Source organism: Lonchura striata, chromosome 17, assembly GCF_046129695.1.
Source record: "Lonchura striata isolate bLonStr1 chromosome 17, bLonStr1.mat, whole genome shotgun sequence".
Taxonomy (NCBI): Eukaryota; Metazoa; Chordata; class Aves; order Passeriformes; family Estrildidae; genus Lonchura; species Lonchura striata.
Window position 1 is genome coordinate 1,175,806 of NC_134619.1, and position 25,153 is coordinate 1,200,958.

The 25,153-nt window shown below is 47.0% G+C and overlaps 1 protein-coding gene across 1 annotated transcript; it reads left to right on the top strand.

Moving 5' to 3' along the window:
- The first annotated feature begins 594 nt into the window (after window positions 1-594).
- On the top strand, window positions 595-16,509 carry PARD6B (par-6 family cell polarity regulator beta). Its single transcript, XM_021550510.3, has 3 exons — window positions 595-728; window positions 5,205-5,427; window positions 12,089-16,509. Exons 1-3 carry the CDS (start codon window positions 663-665, stop codon window positions 12,916-12,918), a joined length of 1,119 nt encoding a protein of 372 aa, XP_021406185.1. The 5' UTR covers window positions 595-662; the 3' UTR covers window positions 12,919-16,509.
- Window positions 16,510-25,153: the final 8,644 nt, after the last annotated feature.

Genomic DNA, 25,153 nt, shown 5'->3' on the forward strand with positions numbered 1-25,153 from the left:
GATCGCCATGGAGGCTCCCGGGGCTGTGGGAGGGTTAGGTTGGCTCCGCAGGGCTGTGGGGGAGCCGGAGCTCGCCGTGGAGGCTCCCGAGGGCCGCGGGAGGATGCGGAGCCGCGGGATGGCGGCTCCCCGGGGCGGGAGGTGCCTGAGGAAGCAGCGGGAGCCGAGCCGCGCTCCGGCCCCGTGCGCGCACAGCCGCGGCCGCTGCGGGCACAGGAGCGGCGGCACGGCCCGCACCCGCTGCGGGGACAGGAGCACAGAGCCCCGCACGGGCCCGCACCCGCTGCGGGGAGAGAAGCAGAGGCACGGCCCGCACCCGCTGCGGGCCAGCAGCACAGCAGCGCGGCCCCTCACGGCCCCTCACGGCCCGGACCCGCTGCGGGCCAGCAGCACGGCCCCTCACGGCCCCTCACGGCCCCCGCCCCGCCGCCTCCATCTTGCGCGGCGGGGCAGGTGCGGCCCGCGGAGGCGGCGCAGGCGCGGCGCGGCCCCGCCCCGGTGCCCGGCAGGTGCCGGAGCCGCGCGGCCCCGCCCCGGCCCGGCCGCGCTGAGGGCGGAGGCGGCGGAGCGGCCGCGGGTGCCGGGCTTTGGCTGGGCCGCGCCGCCGCCCGTCCCGCGGCGCTCCGGCGGACGGAGGAGCCAGAGCAGCGACCGCGCGCGGCATGAGCCGGGCTCCGCGCGGCGCCGCGGGCAGCCGCGGCCTGGGCACCATGGAGGTGAAGAGCAAGGTGGGAGCTGCCGCCGCCCGAGGGCCGCGGGCGCGGGGGAAGGAGCGGGCCGGCCCCGCGCGGCCGCGGTGTCGCTGCGGGGACGGGATGGGGACGGCTGCTGACTCACCTGCCCGAGGGGCCGCCGGGCACGGCCCCGCCGGGCCTGAGCGCTCCGCAGGCCGCGGGCCCGGCGCTCCCTCCCCCGGCCCCGCTGCCCAGCGCTGGGGTCGCTTGCTGGGTGCGCTGTCTGCGGGCGCGAAATGTAAATGGTTTTGAAGTGCTTTAAAAAAAAAACAGGTAAGTGGAGTTGACCCCTGAGTTTCTGGACAGAATGAAAGACGTACAGACAAATATGTGCTCTAGGGAAAGTGTGGGATCACTGGGCCAAAAGAGGTATTTAGAGACATTCTTGGGGAGTGGGCTACATGATCTCCAGAGGTCCCTTCCAACCCTGAAAGTCCTGTGATAATTCGAGACCTTCTCTTTGTCCGAATTGCGGTGAGTGCGTTTGTTAGTGACTGTTTCTGTAGTTACCTTTTTTCCCCTAATGATTATGTCTTTCTGCAGCTTGTTGTGCGGTACAGCATAGGCTCACAGTAGAGCTAGAGGTGAGCCCTGGCTGGCTTATCCGAAAGTGGAGTTTGCCTTCTCTTAGAGGCCCCGGGAGACTTTTACCCTGGCAATGTTTCAGGAGTGTGTACCTGTGTGTTCCCGCAGAGATCACCTCTGTCAGGTGCTCACAGCTTTGCCCAGCTCTGTAAATTCCCCCATGCGTGTATCCACGTCTCTTCTATTTTTAATTTTTATTTGCTGGTTAGGCAAAGTTTTTCTGACAAAACTTAGATATTCTGAGAAAAATTAGATTTTTTTTTTTTTTTGTTCTGCTTTATATTTGTAATAACTTCCAGTTGTAAAACTGCTGGATGTACAGTATGAGTTGGAGTATCACCGTTAGTTTAATAAATGTTGCGCTGAAACACCTTTTTCATTGCCTAGGCAGATTGTAAGTGCATCCACGTGGGAATGTGTTTTCCATTGGTGGACACATGGATCTCTCTGGTTGTTTTTTGAAGTGTTCTGTCCCCTCCTTTCCTGCTAGTGAGGTCTTACAGCAGCAGTGCAGGTGAAGCAGTCAGGACTTGAGCTGTGTGGATGTCTAAGGGTAACGCATCATAGTGCTGGAACTTCTGGAGAGTGTAAGGTTGGTCTCTACTTGAATGAGGATGATTTCTTTTAGAGTGTTCATTTTTCATGTGGTTTTAACCAGCAAGCACAGGAATATCTGGTAGCTGTTATTTCAAATACCGGCTAAGTTAGTACTATGATGGTGAAGTCTTCTATTTATGCTCTTATAAGGTTGAAAAGAGTCAGTATGATGTGCTTACAAACCCAAATCACTTGTTTCCTCAGCCCAGAACTCCAGGTTTACTGTTTTCCCTGCTGTGTGTTTTCCTTGATTTAAAATACATCGAGGGAATCAGCCATGTGGTGTGTTCTGGTGTTTGTACAGAGAAGTGTAGCCCTAATGAACAGGGATTGTCCCTCAAGTGCATATTATGGAGCAGGATTCAAGACATTCCTAGAACTACTTGTTGCTAATGCATTATTTAACAGCACCTCAATTAATATCACAGAGGAGTCATCTTCCTTCTATGAAAATGAGCAATTCTGAAGAGAAAGAAATGCCTGTGTGGGAGGTGGAGGGACCATTCCTGTGGAGTGGCCTGGGCTTTGAAGGCTCTCCGTGATGTACAGCTCTTTATTTAGATATTCCAAATCAATAATTGTGCCTCAGCTGACAAGGCTGGGCCAGCACAGCCCAACTGTGCTTGCAGTAGCAGGAGCACAATCCTTTTGTTAGTTTAGTTTATTCACTTTGGGTAACTGCTCTGAGCTTGCCCTGGCAATTCCCCATAGTACTTGAATTCCAGTCAGCCTGTTTTCTTGTCATGGAAAATAAAACTTTATACCCCAGACTAGAGTTCCTACTGATGGTATGGGAACCCCAAAATAAGCTTCTAGTTCTCTATATATTAAAATTCGTGTTTTCCCCCTTTCTCATGACTTGGAATAATATTTTTTCTGAGTAAAATCTTAATGACTGGTGAGCCAGAGAAGGTCAGTGCAGCTCATGTTCTGTCAATGATGGAGACATGCATAGGGCAGCTCTGTGCTGTGTTTCAGACCCATACATGAGTGTTGAGTGGGCATCCCGGGTGCCTTCCTGGTGTGCTGCCATGGCTCTCCTGCCTTCTCCCAGGGGAGCAGCACAGGCTTGTAAAGAGCTCAGGTGGCAAGGAGCCTTCTGTGCTTGAGTTACTCCTCCAGTGTCTCTAGGACCTCAAGTGCAGGCCTGTTTCATGGGATGGAGGGCAGCATCTGGTAGAAAATGCAGACGTTTCAGGGATTCAGATAATGGAATTGCACAGTTGGACTTGTCTTTTACCTGCTTTCTAATAGTATTGAGCAAACTATGTTAGGAAATACGAGTGGGTTATGAGCCTTTTGGTATTTGCACCAAATATGTATAAAATAACATGGAAAAAATAAAAATCGCACGTTTGAAAATCTGACCCTTTGCTTGCTGTGGTAAGATTCAACATTTATTCCAGCCTGAGGGTGAGGTTGTTGACTTTTTAAAACTTTTGTTACTGAATTACGTTTAAAGTATGTAATCCTTGAAAGCCAAAGAATTTCGATGGCTGCCATGCATGGACAGTTCCTGCGGGGCTCGGATCTGAGACAGGACGAAGTCCTGCACTGATGTCACCATTAAGCTGCGCTGCCTCTGACGTGATGGGAGTTCCTCCCGTGGGCTGGGCTTTGTTTGTAAGCAGGTACGAATCATCCCTTCTTCCTCATTAGTTAATGTTAGGGTAATTGCGGGGTTTTTTACAGCAGGAATGTTCCCAGATAATTCCCTTATTTGAAGCTTTTGGAGGAAGGTGGGGTGTTGAAGGTGTAGCTTGTTTTGAGTGGTGTTAACGTGCTAACAACGATGTCCTTGTCTCCTGATTTTCGGTGCTGCTGTTTGTATGTGAGAACTCCGAGGCTTTCATTCTGCAGAAGATTGTAATCAGGTGTGAGGTAAAGTGCACCTCCACAGCTCTTGTGTGTAACATACACCAAAGTATGTGATACTGAGGCTCAGACGTACACTCAGAGCATTTTGTGTCCTGCTCTGCTTAAAACCAAACTTGCTAAAGAAATTATTTAAAGTCTTCATTTTCACTGTAGGTCAGCAATAGAATTTGCACAAAAAACACCAGCCAACTAAGGTTTTTTGAATTATTAGCTTATTATCCTTTTAATTTGTATACAATCTGTTCTGGTTTTTGTAACCTGGCTGCTGCTATCTCTGAATTCCTTTTGACATCTCTGGTATGTTGTGTATGTGCCTGATACGGAGGATTTGGAGTAATTTTTATCCAGTATTCTGTTTGCTTTGGGTCCTGCCCTTATTAGGCAGAACACCAACATTTTACTAGCTGTGTTGGTAAAAACCACTATGTGTCTAGTCTACATCAAGTGCTCATCCTTTTCTTGGCATGCAGTTTAGTCTGCCTGCCCCCACTGTATCATTCCCTTAATAAGCAACGTGTTTTAATAAGTGTTTGCTTTAGAGATGATTTAGGAGACTGAACTTGAGTGGATTTTTGTTGAATGATTATGTTGACTACAAGCAAATCCTACCCCTGAAAGTAGTGTCAGTGACTAATTTTTTTTTCCCATATTTTCTGAACCTTGCCAGATTTGGAGAATCCAGGTTCTATACCCTGGATAGAACCCTGATTCAAAAGACTGGCTTGCATGAGTAAGGCTCAAAGCTTGATTGCAACAATCTTCTGAATGCTCTTTCAAGGCAGTGGCTGGTTGCCCCTGGTATCTCTCTTTAGGTAGGAGCAGAGTGGACCTGAGATCAGCTCCCCAGGGCTGGGCTGTACACGGGTTGTGCTGAAAAGCAGCGAGGTTCTTTGTGGTCTTCACAGCCAAGGGGCATTTTCACCTCCTGCCCAAGCAGCTGGGCTGTGAAGGCTGCTCAGCCTTTCGTGGGTGACCCACAGTTGTGTAACAACCTCTACACTGTTCTCAAGGGCACTGGTAGTTCTCGGCACCAAATTCCAGGTAGTCACATACCACAGGATGTTAGTCACAGTCCTGCTCTGAGCACCCAGCAGTGCTGCCTCTCACTTCTGGCCCCTGCCCAGCCTGGTTGCTTCCTGAGCCTGAGAGTCTGCAGCAATCCTGCACCGGTTTGTCACCTTAGTGCTGATGGAGGGAGCAATGAAAGAGCCTTGGCATGCTCAGAGTTATACTAGTTATAATAAAACTAGTTCTAATTTGGGGAAAAAACCCAACAGTTTTCACTGACTGTTTTATACCATGTCAAAATTGTTTGTTGTAGTTTCTAGTGCACTTTTCATGCCATAACGTTTCTGGTTTAACATAAAATAATTGTTCCATATTAATGATGTAAGATATGTTTTGTTGTAGTTTGGGGCAGAATTTCGACGATTTTCTCTGGAGAGATCCAAACCTGGAAAGTTTGAGGAGTTCTATGGATTATTGCAGCACGTGCACAAGATCCCAAACGTTGATGTTCTGGTGGGATACACGGACATTCACGGGGACCTGCTGCCCATCAATAATGATGACAATTATCACAAAGCAGTTTCTACAGCCAATCCTCTCCTCAGGATTTTCATTCAGAGAAAAGGTAAGAGCACTTGAAGAATGTGAATCACCTATTTAGCCAGTTATGGTGTGAAGTATGGAGGAAAAAACTCTTCAGTCCTATTTCTTCATGTCAAATTCTGTAATGATTATGGGTCATGAAAGGTATTCACAACTTGTCTCTCTTGCAAGGGCTTCCTCAGGCAATCTATTAATACTTTGTGATGTTTTGCTTATATTTAGTTGAGTTAAAGTCAAGCTTAATCTCTAGCAAATGCTTTTTCTGGTTTTATGTATGCAAATGAAAATAAACTTTTAACTTCTAAGCTTTTCTGCTCTGTATGTTGGATACTTTTCACTTAAAATTCCAATCTTGATCAGACAAGAAGAGAGACCATTACAGGAAGGATAGTAATATTAAAAATGTTATTACATGAAGTATTAAATGCAACATTAAAGTATAAATTCAAGACTAACTTTGTAATGTGCTACTCTCACCACACTTTCCTAATAAAACATTTTGAATTTTCAGTTGACAAGCTTATATCAGTTAGCGAACCTCAGGAGCAATGGCTGCTTGCTTTGTTGTTGGCTTGCCTTTAAAAGTAGTGTGTCTGCTCTGGTTGTGTGTTCCTACTGTCTGCTTTTGTTCATGAAGGGAAAAAAAATCCAATGAGATGTTTGTATTCATTCTTGTGGTGTTGTTCCTGGTTGTTGCTAAGACAGGCATCTTTTCCTTAGAAAATGCTTGGGCATCAGAAGCCTTCATCAACTCCCACTCCAAAAAATGAACAACTCCACAAGAGCCTGACACAAAGCCAATATTCATAACCAGTGCGGTGTGGCTGCTTGGCAGCTGCTGAGTGCTGGCAAAATGTTTGTTTTGTTTGTGTTGATAGTATAGACTGGTAAGGCCTGTGCTCTCAGTGCTGAAATGCCAAAGGCATGAAGCATTTGCTTTAGCAGAACCTGGAGGGAGACAAGGCCTGTGATTCCATCTAATCCCCTACAGTAGCCATATGACAGGAAGGGATAAGCCCTTTGTCAGACTGGGATTATTGAGTTTGTATTTTAACACCATATGTTTTTAGATTGTTCCTACTGTGACAGGTCTAACGTTGCCTGTTCCTAATGTTGCATTTGTAAAGCTTCTTTAATTTCCTACAATTCCTTACCTTGATTTGATCCAGGTGGATTACTTGTTACTACTGTGGTGCCAGGAGTTGTTACAATGCACAAAAGTAGATGATGACTCCGTTTTAGTTTATTAGAACAAGAATTGATGAGCAGGGAAGGCTGTGTAGGAAGTGCCAAGTGTCACTGCCTTCCCTTGGACACGAGAGCCTTGGAGTTCCAGGGAATAAAGATTCCAGGCTTGCACCACAGTCCCCCTGCACTGTGCTGGGGATTAGTTGTGATCACACTGATCATATCTGTGTGATCATCATCTGTGTTGATGAAATTGAGGCTTTGCCTTCACTGACATCTTTGCATATAGAGTAGGTGTTTGATGGAAAACACAGAAACAACTTTATTCTGTATTTTATTTGTGATGATTTGCCTGTAACCAAGGTTGGATTGGTGGAGTTAGGGATGGTTAATATTTTGTGCAGCGTGATTTAAATGTTCTTAATTCTCAGATTGCAGCAACCTTACTGGCTCTGCCTCTGGAATGGAAAAGAAACGTCTTAGCAAATAACTGCTGTTGATGGGGCTGCTTTGATCTGGGCTGGTTTAGAGCTATAATAAGTGACACAAGTTATTTTTCCACCTGCAAGGTTACTTGTGGCTTTTATGCATTCTCTTAAATCAGCTGAAGAGTTTTTGTGGGTTTTTGTAACAGAATTTTGACTTCTTTTGTATTTCCAGGAGTAGTAGTTGGGAATGTAAGATCTTTGACAAAAAGCCACTGTGGGCAAGAAAGTGTTTTGATTCCTTGTAATGTATGAAATTTTTATCATACTGTCTTAAGTATTTAGAAACTACATGTAATTTGTGCAAAGCTTACTTGAGGTATGAGCAGACTGCAGTGAAATCTAATGTAAATAGTATTAACTTCTTAGTATATTGCATCCAAGGAACACCTTGAGAAGCTGAAATGGGAGCTGCAAGATGGTTTTGCTTCTGTTAATAAGCAAAATAATGGTTGTGATAATGGGACTCCAGAATTTGGGAAATGTTATGCCAGAGTAAGAACTCTTTTCTCTCCTGTTTGATTTTGACTCTTCATTCTGAAAGCTCTGTTTGTCCTGAACATTTATGTGGCTTGGTTGATGTGGTAAAAAAACTAGAGCTCCTGGAATGAAATCACAAATTATTCCTCTTAGGTTCCTCTAATTGTACTTCACAAAATTCCTTTAAAATACTTCATAAACTGCTCCAGTGCTAAAATCTAAACTGGGGTTTGGTGTTGCAGAAGTCAGGATTGGCTGACAGCTTGCAGAAAACATTCCTTGCTGGAATTTCATTCTGCAGTTTAACAGATTAACAGGTACTGTTGACATCTGGTATTTAAAGGTTAAACTGATGTATTGTGATTAAATCCAGATGTATGGGAGTCACTCTGTCTGTGAGAAAAACCCTTCCAAGAGAAAATGGAGGGGAACAGGCTGCAGGGCTGAAGGGCAGCTTGATGTGGGGAGCTTTGCATTGTAAATAGAGAACAACAGAGATAAGAGAAGATACATTTCATTATAATATCCTTAACAGTCCCTCAAAGGATTCAAAATTACAATATCCAACTCCTGCAATTTCTGCATGGATGTGGCTGTATTTAGTGACAAGTGGATTCTTTGGTTAATCCACTTGTGCCTCTTGAGAGACACTTTGTCACTGAGAAGCTTTACTTTGCTGAGAAGTAAGAGCAGTTGGCTTTTTAAACAGCTCTTTGTGGACTAGCCTAGCTATTCGGAGGCCTCTTCCTAAAAACACAGGTTGGTTTCCTAAATCCATATTTAGTTTTATTTAGTGACTAAATAAGAGGAAATTTGTTGGGTCTAATTTAAAAAATGCTAAATTGCATCTCTATTCAAATGCACTAACTACTTGGGGGCTTTGAAAATTTAATTCTCAACGGGTAATTCTACATTAATTTGCAAATGGGTCAGGAAAATATTTCAAAAATCTGTCTTCAATAACATTAAATTGAAACCAGATTTGGCATTTGTGGGATTTTGTTTTCAATTTCATGTAATAAGTCTGTACAGATTGGTGCCACCTTGAGCTTGAAACTGCTGGGGGGAGAAATCCTTCCTGTACCGTGTGGAGTTCTCCTTCACACTACCTGTAGTTAACACCTTGTCCTTTGGCTTTAGGCCAAAATATTTTTTGCCAGGGCTTTAAACTGATTAGTGAGGTGCCAGAACAAAGATGCCTTTGTACTTGAGAGTATTGCTTTAGAAAACTTGTTTAGTAGTGGAAGAGAGGTTACCCAGAGTGTGCTGTTCTGCTGAGATTTGGGGAGATGAGTTTATCAACCTTCCACTACTTTTTTTTCACAAATTCTCTAACCTTAACTGTCTATCTTAACGTTTGTGCTAGTTCTGAATTATTTAACTATTAAGAGCAGTTATAATGAAAAAAACTTCCCCTCTGGTTTGTCAGAGTTTCTTAAATGTTTTGACATCTGGCTTGCAGTTTTGGGATGGTTTTATTTCAGCCATGTGTCCTGTAACTTAAGAAAGTTACTAAAAACAAAACCACCAGCTCAATTTAAGATTTCTGATTTGTCTTCTGAAAGAGACTTTTAAAGTTCTTTTCCAAGAAATGTTTTTCTGCTCTTAGTTTTTGTTTCAAAAGTCCTTTGGAATCTGTTATTTGCGTGCAGACATTCACATAATATTTCTTTCAAAGCCAGTCCTGTTGCAGCTGATCTTCGTGTTTCTCTGCTAACAGGAAAAATGTGATTTGGACAGAGCTTACCAGCTGATAGTTGTGGAAGGTAGGCTGGGAGGTGGTTTCTGTGAAGGAAGTTGGGAACAATTCTAAACCTAACTTAAGTAAAGAGCACAAACTGTCTTTGATCATTTACACGACATGATAGATCTGCTTGGATGTAATAAATATGTTTGTAGATCAGTTCGTGCCAGACTTCCTGCAGGGTGTGTGTCCTGCCATGAAGGTGAAGAAGTCTCGTAGCCACTGTGGCAAGCTGGGATCGCTAATGCTTTACATATTCGATATGACAGCATAGGTAAAATACCAGAGTCTGTCTCATTCGGGTATAATTTGTGCACTTGGAATTTAAGGAGAAAATCTCATCAATTGAAGACCTTTTAATCTTGCAATGCACATGGGAGAGCACTGGTTACAGAATCAGTCCTGACAAAGCTTTGCTGTCCTGGTTTCTCGTGTCTTTTTCCAAAGCAGCTGTTGTACTAAGAGCAGCAGGATCCAAGTGCTTGACTGGCACCAGTCTGAGACCTGTGTCCTGGAGCTGTCATCAGCAACTTGCACTTCAAGTGTTACCTTGTACTTAAAGCAGCAAGAGGTTTTTAAAGTAAGACCTGTCTAGGATCTGATTTCACAATTGTCCTTTCCAGGTTGTTTTGTAAACAATTGTAGTTCTGAATAAAAAAAGAGAAGTTATTGCACCTCATTGAATTGCAAAAATCCTTTCAATGAAGCACCAGATGTCTAACTGGAAACTGGTTGGATGGGTTGTCAGGGGAGATAAGGGCAGAACTTCTCTCACTTTTCCCTTTGGTCATAAATTTTTAGCAAACAAGAGTTGTTCCATGTTGTCTGAAAAGTCAGCATGTTAGTTGTCAGTAGTGGATGGAGTACAGGGGTTTAACCAGCTGATCTTAGTCAGTCAGACATTCCAAAGGGCCTTCTACAGAGAACAGGCTGAGTTTGCATTTCTGTAGGTGTTTTACTTCAGACATTATTCATCTGTTAAAATGCTTTGGCTGGGAAATTGAATTGTTTTTTTAATGCACTAGCTCTTCAACACAGCTGACCTAACACTCTTATATGTGAAGATCCGGTTTTAGGCTATTTCTAAAGCCTTTGTGCTTGATGTTAAGATATAACGTTCTGTTAATTAAACCTTAAATTACAAAATAACTGAGATTGCTACAGAAGTGACTTCAGGCTATAGTAGGGCTGTGTGAATCAGGTATCTTCAGAAATAACTCCTGCTTGTGTGAGTTAAATTGTTGACCAACTGTAGCTGTAAACATCAGTGCAAAAGATGATCTGTGTTTAGCAAACAGCTAAGCAAGAGCTTTGCCTTCCTTATGGTGTAATTATTTTTTTAAACAAAGGAAATAAAAAAGAAATGTAAATGAGGCCATCATCAGGACACATTTTTCTTAAACATGTTGATGAACCATTGTGTACACACAAGCCAGGCACTGACAATAAATCCCTTTGAGGTTTTTTTGTGGGCTAATTTAAATTTGTTTCTTTTCCTCTTGCTCTTTATCTTTTAGAGTACCAGGTCCAAGGCTGCCTTCCTAGAGCAGCCAAAGGACTGTTCTTGTTTTCAGCAGCCCTAAAGGCTGGGAAGGGAAGGGAGGAGTTGATGTTACATGCTGCAGTAGTGCTAGCCTGTTGCCCTAGGAGTATTTTCTCTGTTCTGTTTTGCTTGAAGCATCTGTGGAGTCCAAATCTTAACTGGTTCATGTCTCTATATCTCAGCCTCAGAAACAAGTGCACTCATTGATTTCCTCAGCAGCTGGCAGCTGTCCTGAAATGCCACCAGGGCAGCATTGCCACAGTCAGCCCAGTCCACAGATTGAAATGTATAGCCATTCTTCCACTTTCTTGGCTGTACCAGTGACATCTGAATGGGATAATATAAAAAATCCCAACTTCTCTGTGTCCTGGGGTTAGTGCAGTCCAGTTCTGCATGATTATTGGGGGTTTTCTGCTGTAGACCAAAGATGTGTGCAATAAGGATGAGGAAGCACAGATCTGAATGTATTTAGGTTGATTCTTTTTGGTGAATTATTGCATCTTAAAAAAGAAAATGGAACCTTTGGTAAATAAGCATTTCAGAAATCAGTATTGCTTGCACAGATCATGTTTTCTTGTCTCTTGCAAGTAGTTGTAGGAGTAATACTTGTTTGGATTTTTTTAAGCTCTAAGCCATTTGCCTATTCCAGTATCAAGTTGTGGCAGTGACAGCATTGCTTGCATGAACAGTTTTGCTTGAAGTATTTGTGTGCGAGGTCTCTTTGTTTCTGCTCCACAGCCATTTTACCTACATGGCGTGGGGGCAGGGAAGAGTGCAGAATGGAATAAGCTTTCTGGAGTTTGAATCCAGGTCACTTGGCTGGCTCCCAGTAACTAGGCAATAATAGGCACACTGGCTGCTTTCCCTTTTTCATTCTTTCTTTTCCAATGATCTGAAACCTGAGGAGAGAAAACTAGCAAGTGGAATTACTCTGAATAAAATTGTTTCTAGGAATGTACTCATTCTTTCCATTCTACCCTTTCTCAGGCAGCTGTAGCTCTTTGTGTCTGCTGCTGCTAACTGCTTTTAATTTCTTTTGCGCACACTCTTTCCTTCGGTAGTAGAAAACCAAAAGTGTTCTAAACTTCGTGTTTCATAACATTAAAGCTTTCATTTCATGAGTAGAGAGAAAGGTTTCTATGATAGCAGGGCTCCCATCTGAGCCGTTTGCCTGTGCTAACTCATGGGAGCAGTGCGCCGTGGCTGTCGGCAGGCTCTAATCCCCGTGTGCTCTGTCTTACAGAAGATGCAGACTACAGTGCCTTCGGGACGGATACCATGACGAGGAAGAAGAACGTCTTATCCAACGTGCTGCGTCCGGATAACCACAAGAAGAAACCCCACATTGTCATTAGCATGCCCCAGGACTTCAGGCCCGTGTCCTCCATCATAGACGTGGATATCCTGCCCGAGACCCACCGCAGGGTGCGGCTCTACAAGTACGGCACCGACAAACCCCTGGGCTTCTACATCCGCGACGGCTCCAGCGTCAGGGTCACCCCGCACGGGCTGGAGAAGGTGCCGGGCATTTTCATCTCCAGGCTGGTCCCCGGGGGGCTGGCGCAGAGCACGGGCCTGCTGGCCGTCAACGATGAGGTGCTGGAGGTGAACGGGATAGAGGTGTCGGGAAAAAGCCTCGATCAAGTTACAGACATGATGATTGCCAACAGCCGCAACCTGATCATCACGGTCAGACCCGCCAACCAGAGGAACAACATCGTGAGGAACAGTCGGACTTCGGGCAGCTCCGGCCAGTCCACCGAGTCCAGCCTTCCCAGCAGCACTCCCAACATTCTGGGGAGTCTGCTGCAGGGAGAAGAGGAGAGCGATGAGGAGGACATTATTATTGAAGACAGTGGCGAGCCACAGCAGATCCCAAAAGCAGCGCCTGCCAGCGAAAGCATAGAATCCTTGTCACAAATTGAACTCCTCCACGAGTCCACACAAAATGGATTCCTTCCTTCCAGTGAGATGAACTTGACTCACTCAGCGGGCAGCATTAGCATGGAGTATGAAGTCCCAGAGCCAGGGCGTAAGTCCTTAGAAGAAGATGGAACTATAATAACTTTATGAAATGACTATGGTGTACTTTGTATAAGTAAGGATGCCATACCTGTTTTAATTGGGCTTAATATATAACACATCTTATACCTCTCCATCTACCAAGCACTGCAGTTAGGTTAAAAGGAGGGAAAAAAGTAAATTCAAGCAATTCAAAATTACATAAGTTGACTAACTTCATTAATTCTGCACTTCAATGTAAATAATTCACAAAGCTGGACGATAATTGATAAATAGCTGAAATTGAATAAGGAAAATTTAAATTGAAAATGAAGGATAGCTAATAGATGACTGTGAGCTTTCTGTTAAAGGTACTTGATTTTTATTATTTTTTAATGCTGTACACTACTGGTTCTGTAGAAGTAAACTTCCTCATGTCTGCTGCTCCGCTGGCAGGGCTGTGCGTGGGCTCGGAGCAAGAGGGAGCTGGGAGACAGCCAGAGGTGGGCTGGAGGTGACTGGTCTGGTCCTGGAGGACACAGGGACAGCAAGGCTCTGTGGGCACTGGGGCTTTGGAGGTCACTGTTCCTTTGTGAGTGAATGTGCAACCACAGGCAAGTTAGTCAGGCACCATTACTGGTTTTAATGGCCGGCAAGCTTACTTTTAATGGCTCTGATTTTGAAATTCAGATGTGAAAGTCTTAACACTAATGCATCAAAGACCTGTTCTCATTCTAGTTTGCAATATTTAAGGACGTGATTGGATTTAGTTACTAATCCCAGTAAATGACAAACAAATCAAATGTAAACTTAATGCTATGGAAATAGCATAATGTAATCTCTGTTACAATTGCAGTCCTAGTAGAAACTGTAATGATTTCTACCAGCAAAGGTTTGCTGCAATGAGGCTGGATTATATAATAGTGACTTTCTACAAACCTGAACAAGTTAGAACAGTCTGTTAAATCCCTGGATTAAAAGAAGTTTTAAATCAGAATGAGGCTTTACTACACCTCGTTTGAGCCACGTGATATTAACTTATTCATTATGAGTAAATGCAGATTGCTGTGTGCCCCTGGCTGGGTGTTGTGGATATTACAGTGTTGCTGTGTGTGAAAACACTGATGACAAGTCCTGATGTTGCAAGAGCAAAGGTGTGTGTGCGTGTAACCACTGCACTCACTGGGACAGCTGCAGGGGAGGCTTCTAGCATTGTTTTTATCCTTCCCCTTTTTGTATCTCCTGCTTTACCCTCTTGGTTCTCAACCTGACCCTCTGGGAACAGAAGCTGTGGCAGGAAAACGAGCTGGGGTCTAATAGGGCTGGGGAGGAGGATCTCCCCAGGGATGCCGTGGCCTCTGTCAGCCTGTCAGGAGGAGGAGGAGGCTGCTACCAGCTCTGTCCTGTGCTCCCAGAGCAGCAGCCAGGTGCTTGGGAGTGCTCCACCCTCTGGGAAGATGTGATGAGTGGGAAGGGAGACTGACCCCTTTCTTTTTTTCCCCTCAGTCTATTTGAGGAAAATCTACCTCTGGTAACTTTACAAACAGGAGACCAACTCAGCTTAATGGTAGGGCATCTGTAAAAGTCGTCGCAGAGCATCGGAGGTGAAACCTGTATTTGTTTCAGGTTTTTGTGATGATGCAAACACTGCTGCAGAAACAAATCCCTGCTGTTTGATGTTACAAAGTGAGCAGTAGTTTTCTCAAACCTCCAATGCCATTGGAGTCCAGGATGCCGAGAGAGGCATTCATCCTCCTTAGGATTTATGGAGAATAGGCACAGCAGGCAGTGGTACTCTGCAAATACAGGTGAGGGGCTCTTTTGTTACACTTATTTATGGTTTCTTAGTGTGTGTGTGTGTGGAAAGCCTTTTTACAAGAGCAAGATCTTTCAAGTGTTTCACTTGTTTTACTAATAATTATTAAAAATGAAGTAACTACATCCCCTTAGTGTGAAATGAGAAAGAGAAATGTTCATTCTGCAACATGGAGACTTTACCTGTACATGTTTTCTCTCAGTGCTGCTCTACGCTTCCTTTCTTTACGGAAGATTGTTTACTTCAAAAATATCTTAATTTTCCTTTGTCAAAAGACTTTCCTTCCTGTATGAAATCACCAGTGGAGGGTGAGACTCATTATTCTGCTAGTTTGCACTTCTGTGCCTTTGGTTTACTTGAATGTATTGTGGCTAATCAAAGGAATAAAGGCACTTGGATGGGAAGAGAAGAGGTGCAGAGGTACAGAGGATGAGCTGGTCGTGCACTTGGTGCAGGTGGAACGTTTTCATTCCGTGCAGATCCGTGCTGGGGCTGGGCTGGCCCGTGAGGATTTTGCAGCTCGCAGCACAGCTGGCAGGGCTGAGTCTGCCCAGCAGCCTGGGCAGGCCCCAGCCCTGAGGCTGTGTGCTGCCAGGCTCGTGCCTGGCTGGTTTGAATAATATTTATGCCAGTATTAAGGACTTGTAGAAATTTAACTGAGGTCCTACTCCAAACTGCATGAGACTTCCACTCTTAGGACCTTTCCTGCAAACCGAGTAATCTAAAGGTGAGATAATGTTCTTTTTGACATAGATCATTATGTTCTGTTTCACAGAAATTTGGTGACATGTAGTAAAGCTAAGCATTTGGGACTTGATAAAAACTTAATAGATCTAAAGAATGTGTATTTACAGGTACAATGACAGACTGCACAGCATGTAATTGCTTAATGCTGCAGTTACCATAAAGTTTCTGAAGTTCTTCCATATCTTACTAATACATACACTGTTAATTACAAAAGATTTTTAAATTGCTACTTAGGGATGATCAATGGTTGATTATGAGTGGCTAAATTTAATTTTATATATAAATGATACTAGGGTTCAGTATAAGGTTTTTTAAAATATGCTGATATTGTTAGCCTTTCATTCACTACCTCCTAAATTTTTAACATCTCTACTGTTTTCTCCCTGGAAGACAATACTTAAAGGCTTGACTGTTTCATATAGATTTTATCTATAGGTAAAAAAAGGAGAAGAAATGCAGAAGTGATAGTGAGGATGCTGTGCATGATTGACAATATTACGCTGCTATTGATGTAATCTGTGTATTAAGTATCCTGTGTGTGTAAATTGTGTTTTCAGTCCAGGTTTTATAAATTAATTTATGAAATACCCAAATTATTTCAGAATGGAATGAAAAACTAAAATTCCTTTGACTAGTGTTATATGTTGTGTACATGCACAGAGGGGGACAAGTGATTCCTCCCTGGTGGCTGGGAGATCCAAGTGCACCTTAATAGAAAGAACAAATTCTTAATAGAATTAAGATGCATTTACTTTAAAGTTCTGCTGTGGTACTGGAGAAGTCAAGCCTAACTGTGAATCATATGTGTTTTTCCACACCTGAATTAAATTTAGGACAATGTTCTCACAAGCTGTCTTTAACATGTGTATTTTTGTGAATATTATGTATTTTCTAATTAAATTTTACTTGCAATGTGATTTTTACATGAATGAACTTGTTTAAAATGTCAAATATCAGTATTTTTCTTACAACTTTAATGTATAATGTACATTGGTATCTCACCGAATGAAGATTGATTTTACAAAAATCAAGCTAGATGTAGTTGTATATTAGTCTTATATTTTTACAGACCAAAATAATAAATGGATATAGAAATAAAATGTTTTTTTCTCAATTATTTTGTCAGATAAATGAAAATGGGGAAGAATGTATCCTTTTTCTTAATATTTCTCTTGTGTCCAGCGAGCAAGGCTGTGTGTTCCTGGATGTTCCCCATGGAGCAGAGCTGTGCCTGGGCAGTCCCTCAGTGCTGCAGTTCTGTGTGCAGCTGCAGCTCTGTGTGCAGGGCTGGCCGCTGCAGCAGCTGCAGCTCTGTGTGCTGGGCTGGCCGCTGCAGCAGCTGCAGCTCTGTGTGCAGGGCTGGCCGCTGCAGCAGCTGCAGCTCTGTGTGCTGGGCTGGCCGCTGCAGCAGCTGCAGCTCTGTGTGCAGGGCTGGCCGCTGCAGCTCTGTGTGCAGGGCTGGCCGCTGCAGCTCTGTGTGCTGGGCTGGCCGCTGCAGCTCTGTGTGCTGTGCTGGCCGCTGCAGCTCTGTGTGCAGGGCTGGCCGCTGCAGCAGCTGCAGCTCTGTGTGCTGGGCTGGCCGCTGCAGCTCTGTGTGCAGGGCTGGCCGCTGCAGCAGCTGCAGCTCTGTGTGCAGGGCTGGCCGCTGCAGCTCTGTGTGCTGTGCTGGCCGCTGCAGCAGCTGCAGCTCTGTGTGCTGTGCTGGCCGCTGCAGCAGCTGCAGCTCTGTGTGCAGGGCTGGCCGCTGCAGCTCTGTGTGCTGTGCTGGCCGCTGCAGCAGCTGCAGCTCTGTGTGCAGGGCTGGCCGCTGCAGCAGCTGCAGCAGGGACCCTTCACTGCCTGCCCTGCTCCCGGGACAGCTCAGGGCCCTCCTGTGTCAGGTGCTGCTGCTGCGGGGGACGCTGTCACTGCTGTGAGTATCTCTAGAGCAGTCTGAACTCAAACCCATCTCACAAGCCCTTCCTCCCACTCTTGCCTTGGCAGCCCTTGTAAACGTTGACCCTGGGAGGAGAGACTCGGGCTGTGCTCAGCCCTTTGCGTGTGGCTTTTGTTTCTGCAGCTTTGGGGCTGAAGTTCTGCTCTGCTCCTCCCTCATCTGCGGGCCTGGTTGGTTTGTGTGCTCAGGGCTTGCATCCCTGCAGACAGCCTGGGACAGAGGGGACAGCGAGGCTGGCATCACTGGCTCGGAGGGCAGCCCAGAGAGCCCAGGCTGCTGCCCTGGGCTCGGAGCCGGGGCAGTTCTGCTCTCTGCACAGGGCACTTGGAAGGAGAGCTGGGATTCCTGGAATGGTGTCAGCTCTGCAGCGCATCCCCTGCGCTGCCCTGGGGTCACCCCTGAGGCAGCAGGAGCAGAGATGAGCGCCTGTCCCTGGGAATGCCAGCCTGGAGGATGGAGCGAGCCCGCTGGGGCTGCCTGCGGAGGAGGCGCCGCACAGAGCTGAGCTGGGCTGCAGGGAACGGGGCTCCAGTGCACTCACACAGGGCAGCAGTGCTTCTACACAGCACTCGGACCCACAGCAGCTCTCTTAAAACTGAGAAACTTAACTTAAAGGAAGACTTAACTTTCCCTTCTGCTGCCTCCTTGAGGAAGGAACGCAGCTGTTAACTGCATCTGTCCTTTAAACCCATTTCACTTTTCTCAAGGTGATGAGCTCTTAACAAGGCATTAGAACTTATTTTATGAAATTGAAAATCCGTGCATGCTTACATATACAGGCAAGTGCTAAATATCCCTTTGAAGATTTTTTGTTATCTTCAAATTACCTGTGGCATTCTAGTTACAGACTTTCCAGAAGTCTTCTGAGCACGTGTTCCTTGCAATACAGCTGTCACACTCAGATACTGGGGTGTAGTTGCATGTAGTAATGCTAGAGAGGAAAAAATCCGCTTTAAAGTAGCTTCATAAATGGCTTCCAATGCTAACACGAGGACAGATGTGTTGGATGGTAACAATATTCTGGGATGCTGTAGAAGTATGCAATAAATGGCACAGCTGGTCCCTGGGGAGGTGAGACTGCAGCTGAGATGTAGGAATTCAGACTCCTTGTGCAGCTCTGACAGATCACTTGTGTACTTTCCTCTCACACAGGAGATAAATTTGTCTTTGGGGACTTGATGTCGTGTGCTTAATTTAAAAGTGCTTTCGAGCCATGAAGCACAAAGCAATTAAAGTGCTACTAAACCAGCAGTTCTTATACCCAGTTCAGAAATGTTGCTAATAAGATATAATTTCCTGTCTTTCCAATTAACATTCCTTTCTATCGAATACTATTTTATTACCTGATAGCAGAAGGAAATACCTTGCATTTCATCAGTGAGGGGCTTGTTTCAGGCTCTGGGGTGTTGTGTTTAAGGCGTATGAGTGTATTTAGTGTCCCCATATCAGAAGGTGGTTCTTGTCCTGTGAGGTGCAGTGACTCCTGCAGAGTGCTCTCGTGAGCACCTGGCAGTGCCCAGGTACTGATAATGGCATTTTTGTAATCACTGCTGGAATGGCAGCTCGGAGCTGAGAACAGAGAGCAGCAGCTGACGTGAAAGGAGCCAGAGAAGGAAGGGACACCCCCCAGTGCAGGGGTTATTTTATAAATGCCATGTGGTTGGTGTGCTTACAACACACAAAGCTGGTGTGCATCACAGTCTGGCCTGTCTAAATCAGTGCTGAAAGTGGCCCAATATCCACAGCTGCAAGAGACAATGGAGGAAAAATAAAGAGCAGGAGGCAAATAGGAGATTAACTAATGAAGGAGGTGAGCATCCCAAATGCTGCAGAAAAGAATACCTAATTCTGCAATGGCCACAAATTTGTCTGTTCCATGAAGCTGTATAAGCTGGTCAAAGGAAATATCCTGTCTCTAGCTGCAAGCCTGGTCCCTTCAGACCTGTGTAGCCATAGCAGTAAGTTCTAGGCATGAGAAGAGTATTCTTTTTTTTTGTACTGAATTTTTAAAAAATTGGGATTTCTTTTCTGTTGGAGGACACAAATTATTTGAAATTCTAAAAATGCTAAGGAGAATGAGCTGAATATAGAAATATACATTCCTCTGACTTTCTGAATGCTGCATGAAATGCTTGGTGTTGTAATTCTGAAATTTAAAAACCTAATTGCTTAAATCTTGAGAAAACCTCATTACTAAATCTGCCATGCATACTCTCTGTCCTGTGCAGCAAAATGGGAAAAGTAGATATATTTTTGCAAACTCATGAGTTTGTAAATGAGCTGAAACTTAAAGCAAAAAACTACTCGCAAAAGACCATTTGGGTTTTATTAAACACGCTATTAACTGTCTTTCAAAGGTGCTTCAGGTGGTCAATAACTGGACCTATGGTGTAGAAAGGGAGGAGGAAGGGGGTGAGGGCAGGACCGGGTCTGAGCTGGGCGCGTCTCTAACCTCGAATCCTTCCAACAGCCGCAAGCGGGGACGGGGCAACGCCGAGCACCGCGGAGCTGCGGGTTCCTCTGCAGCGCTTTCATTTCCCGGCGGCTGAAACCAGGGCCGAGCCCGCCCCGCACCGCCCCGCACCGCACCGCCCGGCTCCGCACCGCACGGCCCCGCACCGCACCGCCCCGCACCGCCCCGCACCGCCCCGCACCGCACGGCCCCGCACGGCTCCGCACCGCACGGTCCCGCACAGCTCTGCCCCGCATCGCCGGTGCCGCGCTCCGCGCGCTGAGCTCAGCCGGCTCGGGAGCGCACCGGGAGCGCCCGGGATGGACCCGGAGCGCCCGGGATGGACCGGGAGCGCCCGGGATGGACCCGGAGCGCCCGGGATGGACCCGGAGCGCCCGGGATGCCGCGGCCGGAGCAGCCCCGGCCCGGGAGGCTCGCTCCGGGGCTGGTCCCGGTTCAGCCCGGCAGGTCCCGCTCCAGACCGGTCCCGGTTCAGCCGGGCCGGTCCCGGTTCGGGGCAGGTCCCGGGCGCTCCGGGCCGGTCCCGGTTCAGCCGGGCCGGTCCCGGTTCGGGGCAGGTCCCGGTTCGGGGCAGGTCCCGGGCGCTCCGGGCCGGTCCCGGTTCAGCCGGGCCGGTCCCGGTTCGGGGCAGGTCCCGGTTCGGGGCAGGTCCCGGGCGCTCCGGGGCCGGTCCCGGTTCAGCCGGGCCGGTCCCGGTTCGGGGCAGGTCCCGGTTCGGGGCAGGTCCCGGGCGCTCCGGGGCCGGTCCCGGTTCAGCCGGGCCGGTCCCGGTTCGGGGCAGGTCCCGGGCGCTCCGGGCCGGTCCCGGTTCAGCCGGGCCGGTCCCGGTTCGGGGCAGGTCCCGGGCGCTCCGGGCCGGTCCCGGTTCAGCCGGGCCGGTCCCGGTTCAGCCGGGCCGGTCCCGGTTCGGGGCAGGTCCCGGTTCGGGGCAGGTCCCGGGCGCTCCGGGCCGGTCCCGGTTCAGCCGGGCCGGTCCCGGTTCGGGGCAGGTCCCGGGCGCTCCGGGCCGGTCCCGGTTCGGGGCAGGTCCCGGTTCGGGGCAGGTCCCGGGCGCTCCGGGCCGGTCCCGGTTCGGGGCAGGTCCCGGTTCGGGGCAGGTCCCGGGCGCTCCGGGCCGGTCCCCCCGGCGCCATCTTGGCCGCGGGGCCGCCGCCGCCAGGGGGCGCCGGGGCGCGCGCGGGGCCGCCTGAGGGGCGAGGGGAGCGGGCGGGCAGGGCCGAACAGGCAGCTCCTAAAAACCCTAAAAACCCTTAAAAACCCTTTAAAAACCGCTCTGCACCCCGGCGCTGCCCTGCGAACACCTCCGGGGCCTGCCAAAACCCTAAAAACCCTAAAATCCCTTTAAAAAAACCTTTAAAAACCCCTCTGCAGCCTGGCACTGCCCTGCGAACACCTCCGCAGCCTACCAAAAACCCTGAAAACTCCTTAGAAACCCTGAAAAAAACCCTAAAAACCCTTAAAACCTGCTCTGTACCCTGGCACTGCCTGCCAACACCTCTGGAGCCTACCAGAAACCCTAAAAACCCTAAAAAAGACCTTAAAAAGCCCCTCTGCACCCCAGCAAACACCTGAGACCTGTACAGACCCTGACACAGCCCTGCACACCCCTACAGACCCTGGGACACCCCATCAGAGCCCTAAAAATACCCTGAAATACCCCTATACACCCCTACAGAGCCCTTCATGCCCTACAAATATCTACAGACCCCATCAGACCCCTAAAAATACCCTGAAATACCCCTATACACCCCTACAGAGCCCTACACCTTACAAATATCTACAGACCCCATCAGACCCCTAAAAATACCCTGAAATACCCCTATACACCCCTACAGAGCCCTACACCTTACAAATATCTACAGACCCCATCAGACCCCTAAAAATACCCTGACACGCCCCTACAAATACCCCTATACACCCCTACAGGGCCCTACACCCTACAAATATCTACAGACCCCATCAGACCCCATCAGAGCCCTAAAAATACCCTGAAATACCCCTATACACCCCTACAGAGCCCTTCATGCCCTACAAATATCTACAGACCCCATCAGACCCCTAAAAATACCCTGACACGCCCCTACAAATACCCCTATACACCCCTACAGGGCCCTACACCCTACAAATATCTACAGACCCCATCAGACCCCTAAAAACACCCTGACACAAATACCCCTATACACCCCTACAGAGCCCTACACCCTACAAATACCTGCAGCCACCTAGACACCCCTACGGACCTCGCCGGACACCTCGGCACCCCGGCAGACGCTGCACCCCGAGGTGCCCGGGAGCCAGGCGCGTTTCGGCTGTGCCACGTGTGGAACAGAGCTGGCTTCCTTGGCCAAGGTGTGCGGAGCTGCTGCTGCTCCACGGCAGGGCTGGAGCCACCAGCTCTCGCTGCAGGCTGCCCGCTGCTGTGGGGTTTCTGTTTGCTCATCCACGGAGGTGTGTGGTGTTCCTCGAGCTCTGTGCCACCGGGCAGCCGTGCACATCGCACTTCCAGCTCCAGAGAAGGCAAGCTGGCAGGTTTGTTCACAAGCTTTTGAACCTCTTGTGAGCCTTCTCTTGTCAACCTTCCCTACCCCAGACTCTTGTGTCTGCTTTTCTCTTATTGTTTCCACGGCTCGGGGCTTTTGAGACAGGATTTTGTGTGTTAAAGCATGATTGAAAAGGTGTCTACTCAGACATGCACAGCTGCTTTAGTTACGTGTGGAAATTCACCGTTTCCACTTCTTTGGCTCCTAGTCCTTGAAGAGGATGTACAGATAGCTACAAAATCTCTGCTTGTATTGATAATTGACGTTTCGTTATTTTTAAATGCATGTGTTGATCCTCCAGCCATACTCTCCAGTTACCAAACTTAGCCTTGCTGATTTGAATTAGAAGACAAAGATCAGTCAAAACTTCCCTCCTCCAATTAGTGCAGTAAAATGTAGGAAGAGAAACACTTTTTTTAGTTTGTTTTTTTTCCCCATGGACTGCTGTGCTCTGGTGTTTGTGCTGAGCCCACTTGAGTAAATGGTCAGTGAGATGAAGTACAATGCACTGCCCAGGGGCACTGGATGTTCTTTCAGCGTGGGGTTTCAGAGCAGCCCTGCTCCCAGAGCACCCCTGCCCTTTGTCAGCCCGACTCCTGGCTGTGCCTCTGCAGGCTGTGCACAACCACTGCAGCCAGATCTGCATTTCATTTCCTTCCAGCACACGCTGCTGCTGCAACAGCAGCTCTCTGGGGTCTTGCTCTGGTCATTTTCTTTTACCCTCAAAGAAAGATGGTTTGGATTTGCTTCTTCTCTGCTCTGCCACTCGTGTCCTGGGTTTGTGCCCCATCTCCCTGGCTCTGTCCCAAGCTCTTGTTCAGAGTTGAAGCAGTTATCATATCAATTGCAGCAGTACTGTGCTGTAGGAGTGGCTTTTCCTTGCTCCTTACTGACATCAGTGTTAGAAGTTCGTAACTTATCTTTGGAAATTCCAGGCTCAAATTTTAATCTGATGTTGTTTACCTGAACATGAGCCTTACCCCAGCCCACCAATCTGTTCTTCACATGTGTGTTTTGATAGAGGAGGCTTTTCCTGCCCACCATCAACCCAAAATAATTCAGTAGAACAAACCTGAAATCAATCTGCTTCATCTCCCCCATGCTGTATTAATTCTGTATTTTGATTTAACATTAGGAAATATCAGTATGCCTCCACTGGCAGGCCTACCCTGGGTGTGTGTGCTCCCTTTCTGCTGGCCCTGCAGGACATCCTGTAAGGACACCCCAGTGTCTGGGGCTGCAGGGGTGCCACTGCTGCAGGAATGCATTTGGGCTGCAGTGCTGACACCAGCAGTGCAGGGGACACTGTTGGTTTGTTTACAGGAGAAGGTTCTGCTCTTCAGTCTGCTATTGCAGAGCACTTACAGCACTAGAAAAGCACTTGATCTGCATTGATCTACTCCTTCTGCTAATAAAAATACCATAAAATCTTACTAGGAGTAATTATATATTATATTGTTTTGTTTATACTCAGTCGTTAAAAACACAACTACCTAAAAATAAGCAAAGACACAAATGAGTCACATTTCATGAAAAATGTGACTCATGTGTGACTTTGTTTTTTTTGGGAAGTAAAAATGTACAGGTACCTGTTGGAGTAAAATGTAAATGTACAAGTAAATCAGTGAAATGTGCAAGTATTTTTTGGAGTAAAATGCAAATGTACGAGAAAATCAGTGAAATGTACAAGTACCTGTTGGAGTTTATAAAGCTTGATCCATGGACTAAATTATCTACAGTGGTAATTTATGCTTTATTTGAGATTCTAGATTAAATAACTGAAAATGCCCAAAAAGTTCCCTGCACTATTAGCCCAGTGCCAGGTTCTGTCCATTCCAGCTGAAACATCCTCACTCTTTCTGTGTGGTTAAGGATTCTCCTGGCTCCAGGTGGCCCCTGCTGGCCCCAGCCCTTCCACTGCTCACAGGTGCCACTGGGCACAGCTGCACGGATTCACAGTCAGGTGCCAGAGCAAGCTCTGCGAGCTTCAGCTGCAGAAGAATCCCCCGCAGCTCCTGCAGGTCCAGGGCAAGGAGGAGCTGCCAGGAGAATATTTTCTGTTCAGTGTGGCATGCACAGGAGATGGTGCACACTGATTTCATCCTCAGCTGTCGGACTCCAGCGAATCTGCAGGAAAACACAGTTTATATAGACTAAAGGATTCAGTAAAGAACTGTAACTTGGCCAAATTCTGTCATATTTCCCTGGAAATGGGAAAATATGTCCCAGATGAGGGTAGTTGTCTGCCAATTTAAAATCTCAGCTGTAGCTTATGAAGGCATTGGGGCTTTTCAAAAGAGCTAAACAACACATACTTTTCCTTAACTTAATTATCTGAATTGATTTGGTTTTATTCCCTAAAACCTTCCAAAGTTGTTAAACCTGCAGCAAATACCCAATCTGGAAGACAGATCCAAGCTGGAGGTTCTGCAGGGCTGGGCTGCCCATACAAGCAATGTTGTGTAACTGGGACACCAGTAAGAACACAAAGGCCAGGCTGGAAACACAGAAACATCCTTGAGCTGGGCTTGAACAAGTGCAGTGCTTTATTTTTTTTTTTTTTTTAATGTTGAAATTCTGCATAATGGTGTATTCATGCTTTCAAGCACCTTGGAATGATGACATTAGCAAAGAAAAGAGAAAGGGATCTAATCCATAGGAGAAAAGTGAGTTACCAGGATTGACTCTTTGTGTTTGGAACATCCAGGGTGGGCTGAACAGAAAGGACCTTGTACTAAATATAAATTACAAACATGGCTGGGTAAGACTGCTGGGCTGTAAGAATAAAGCACCTC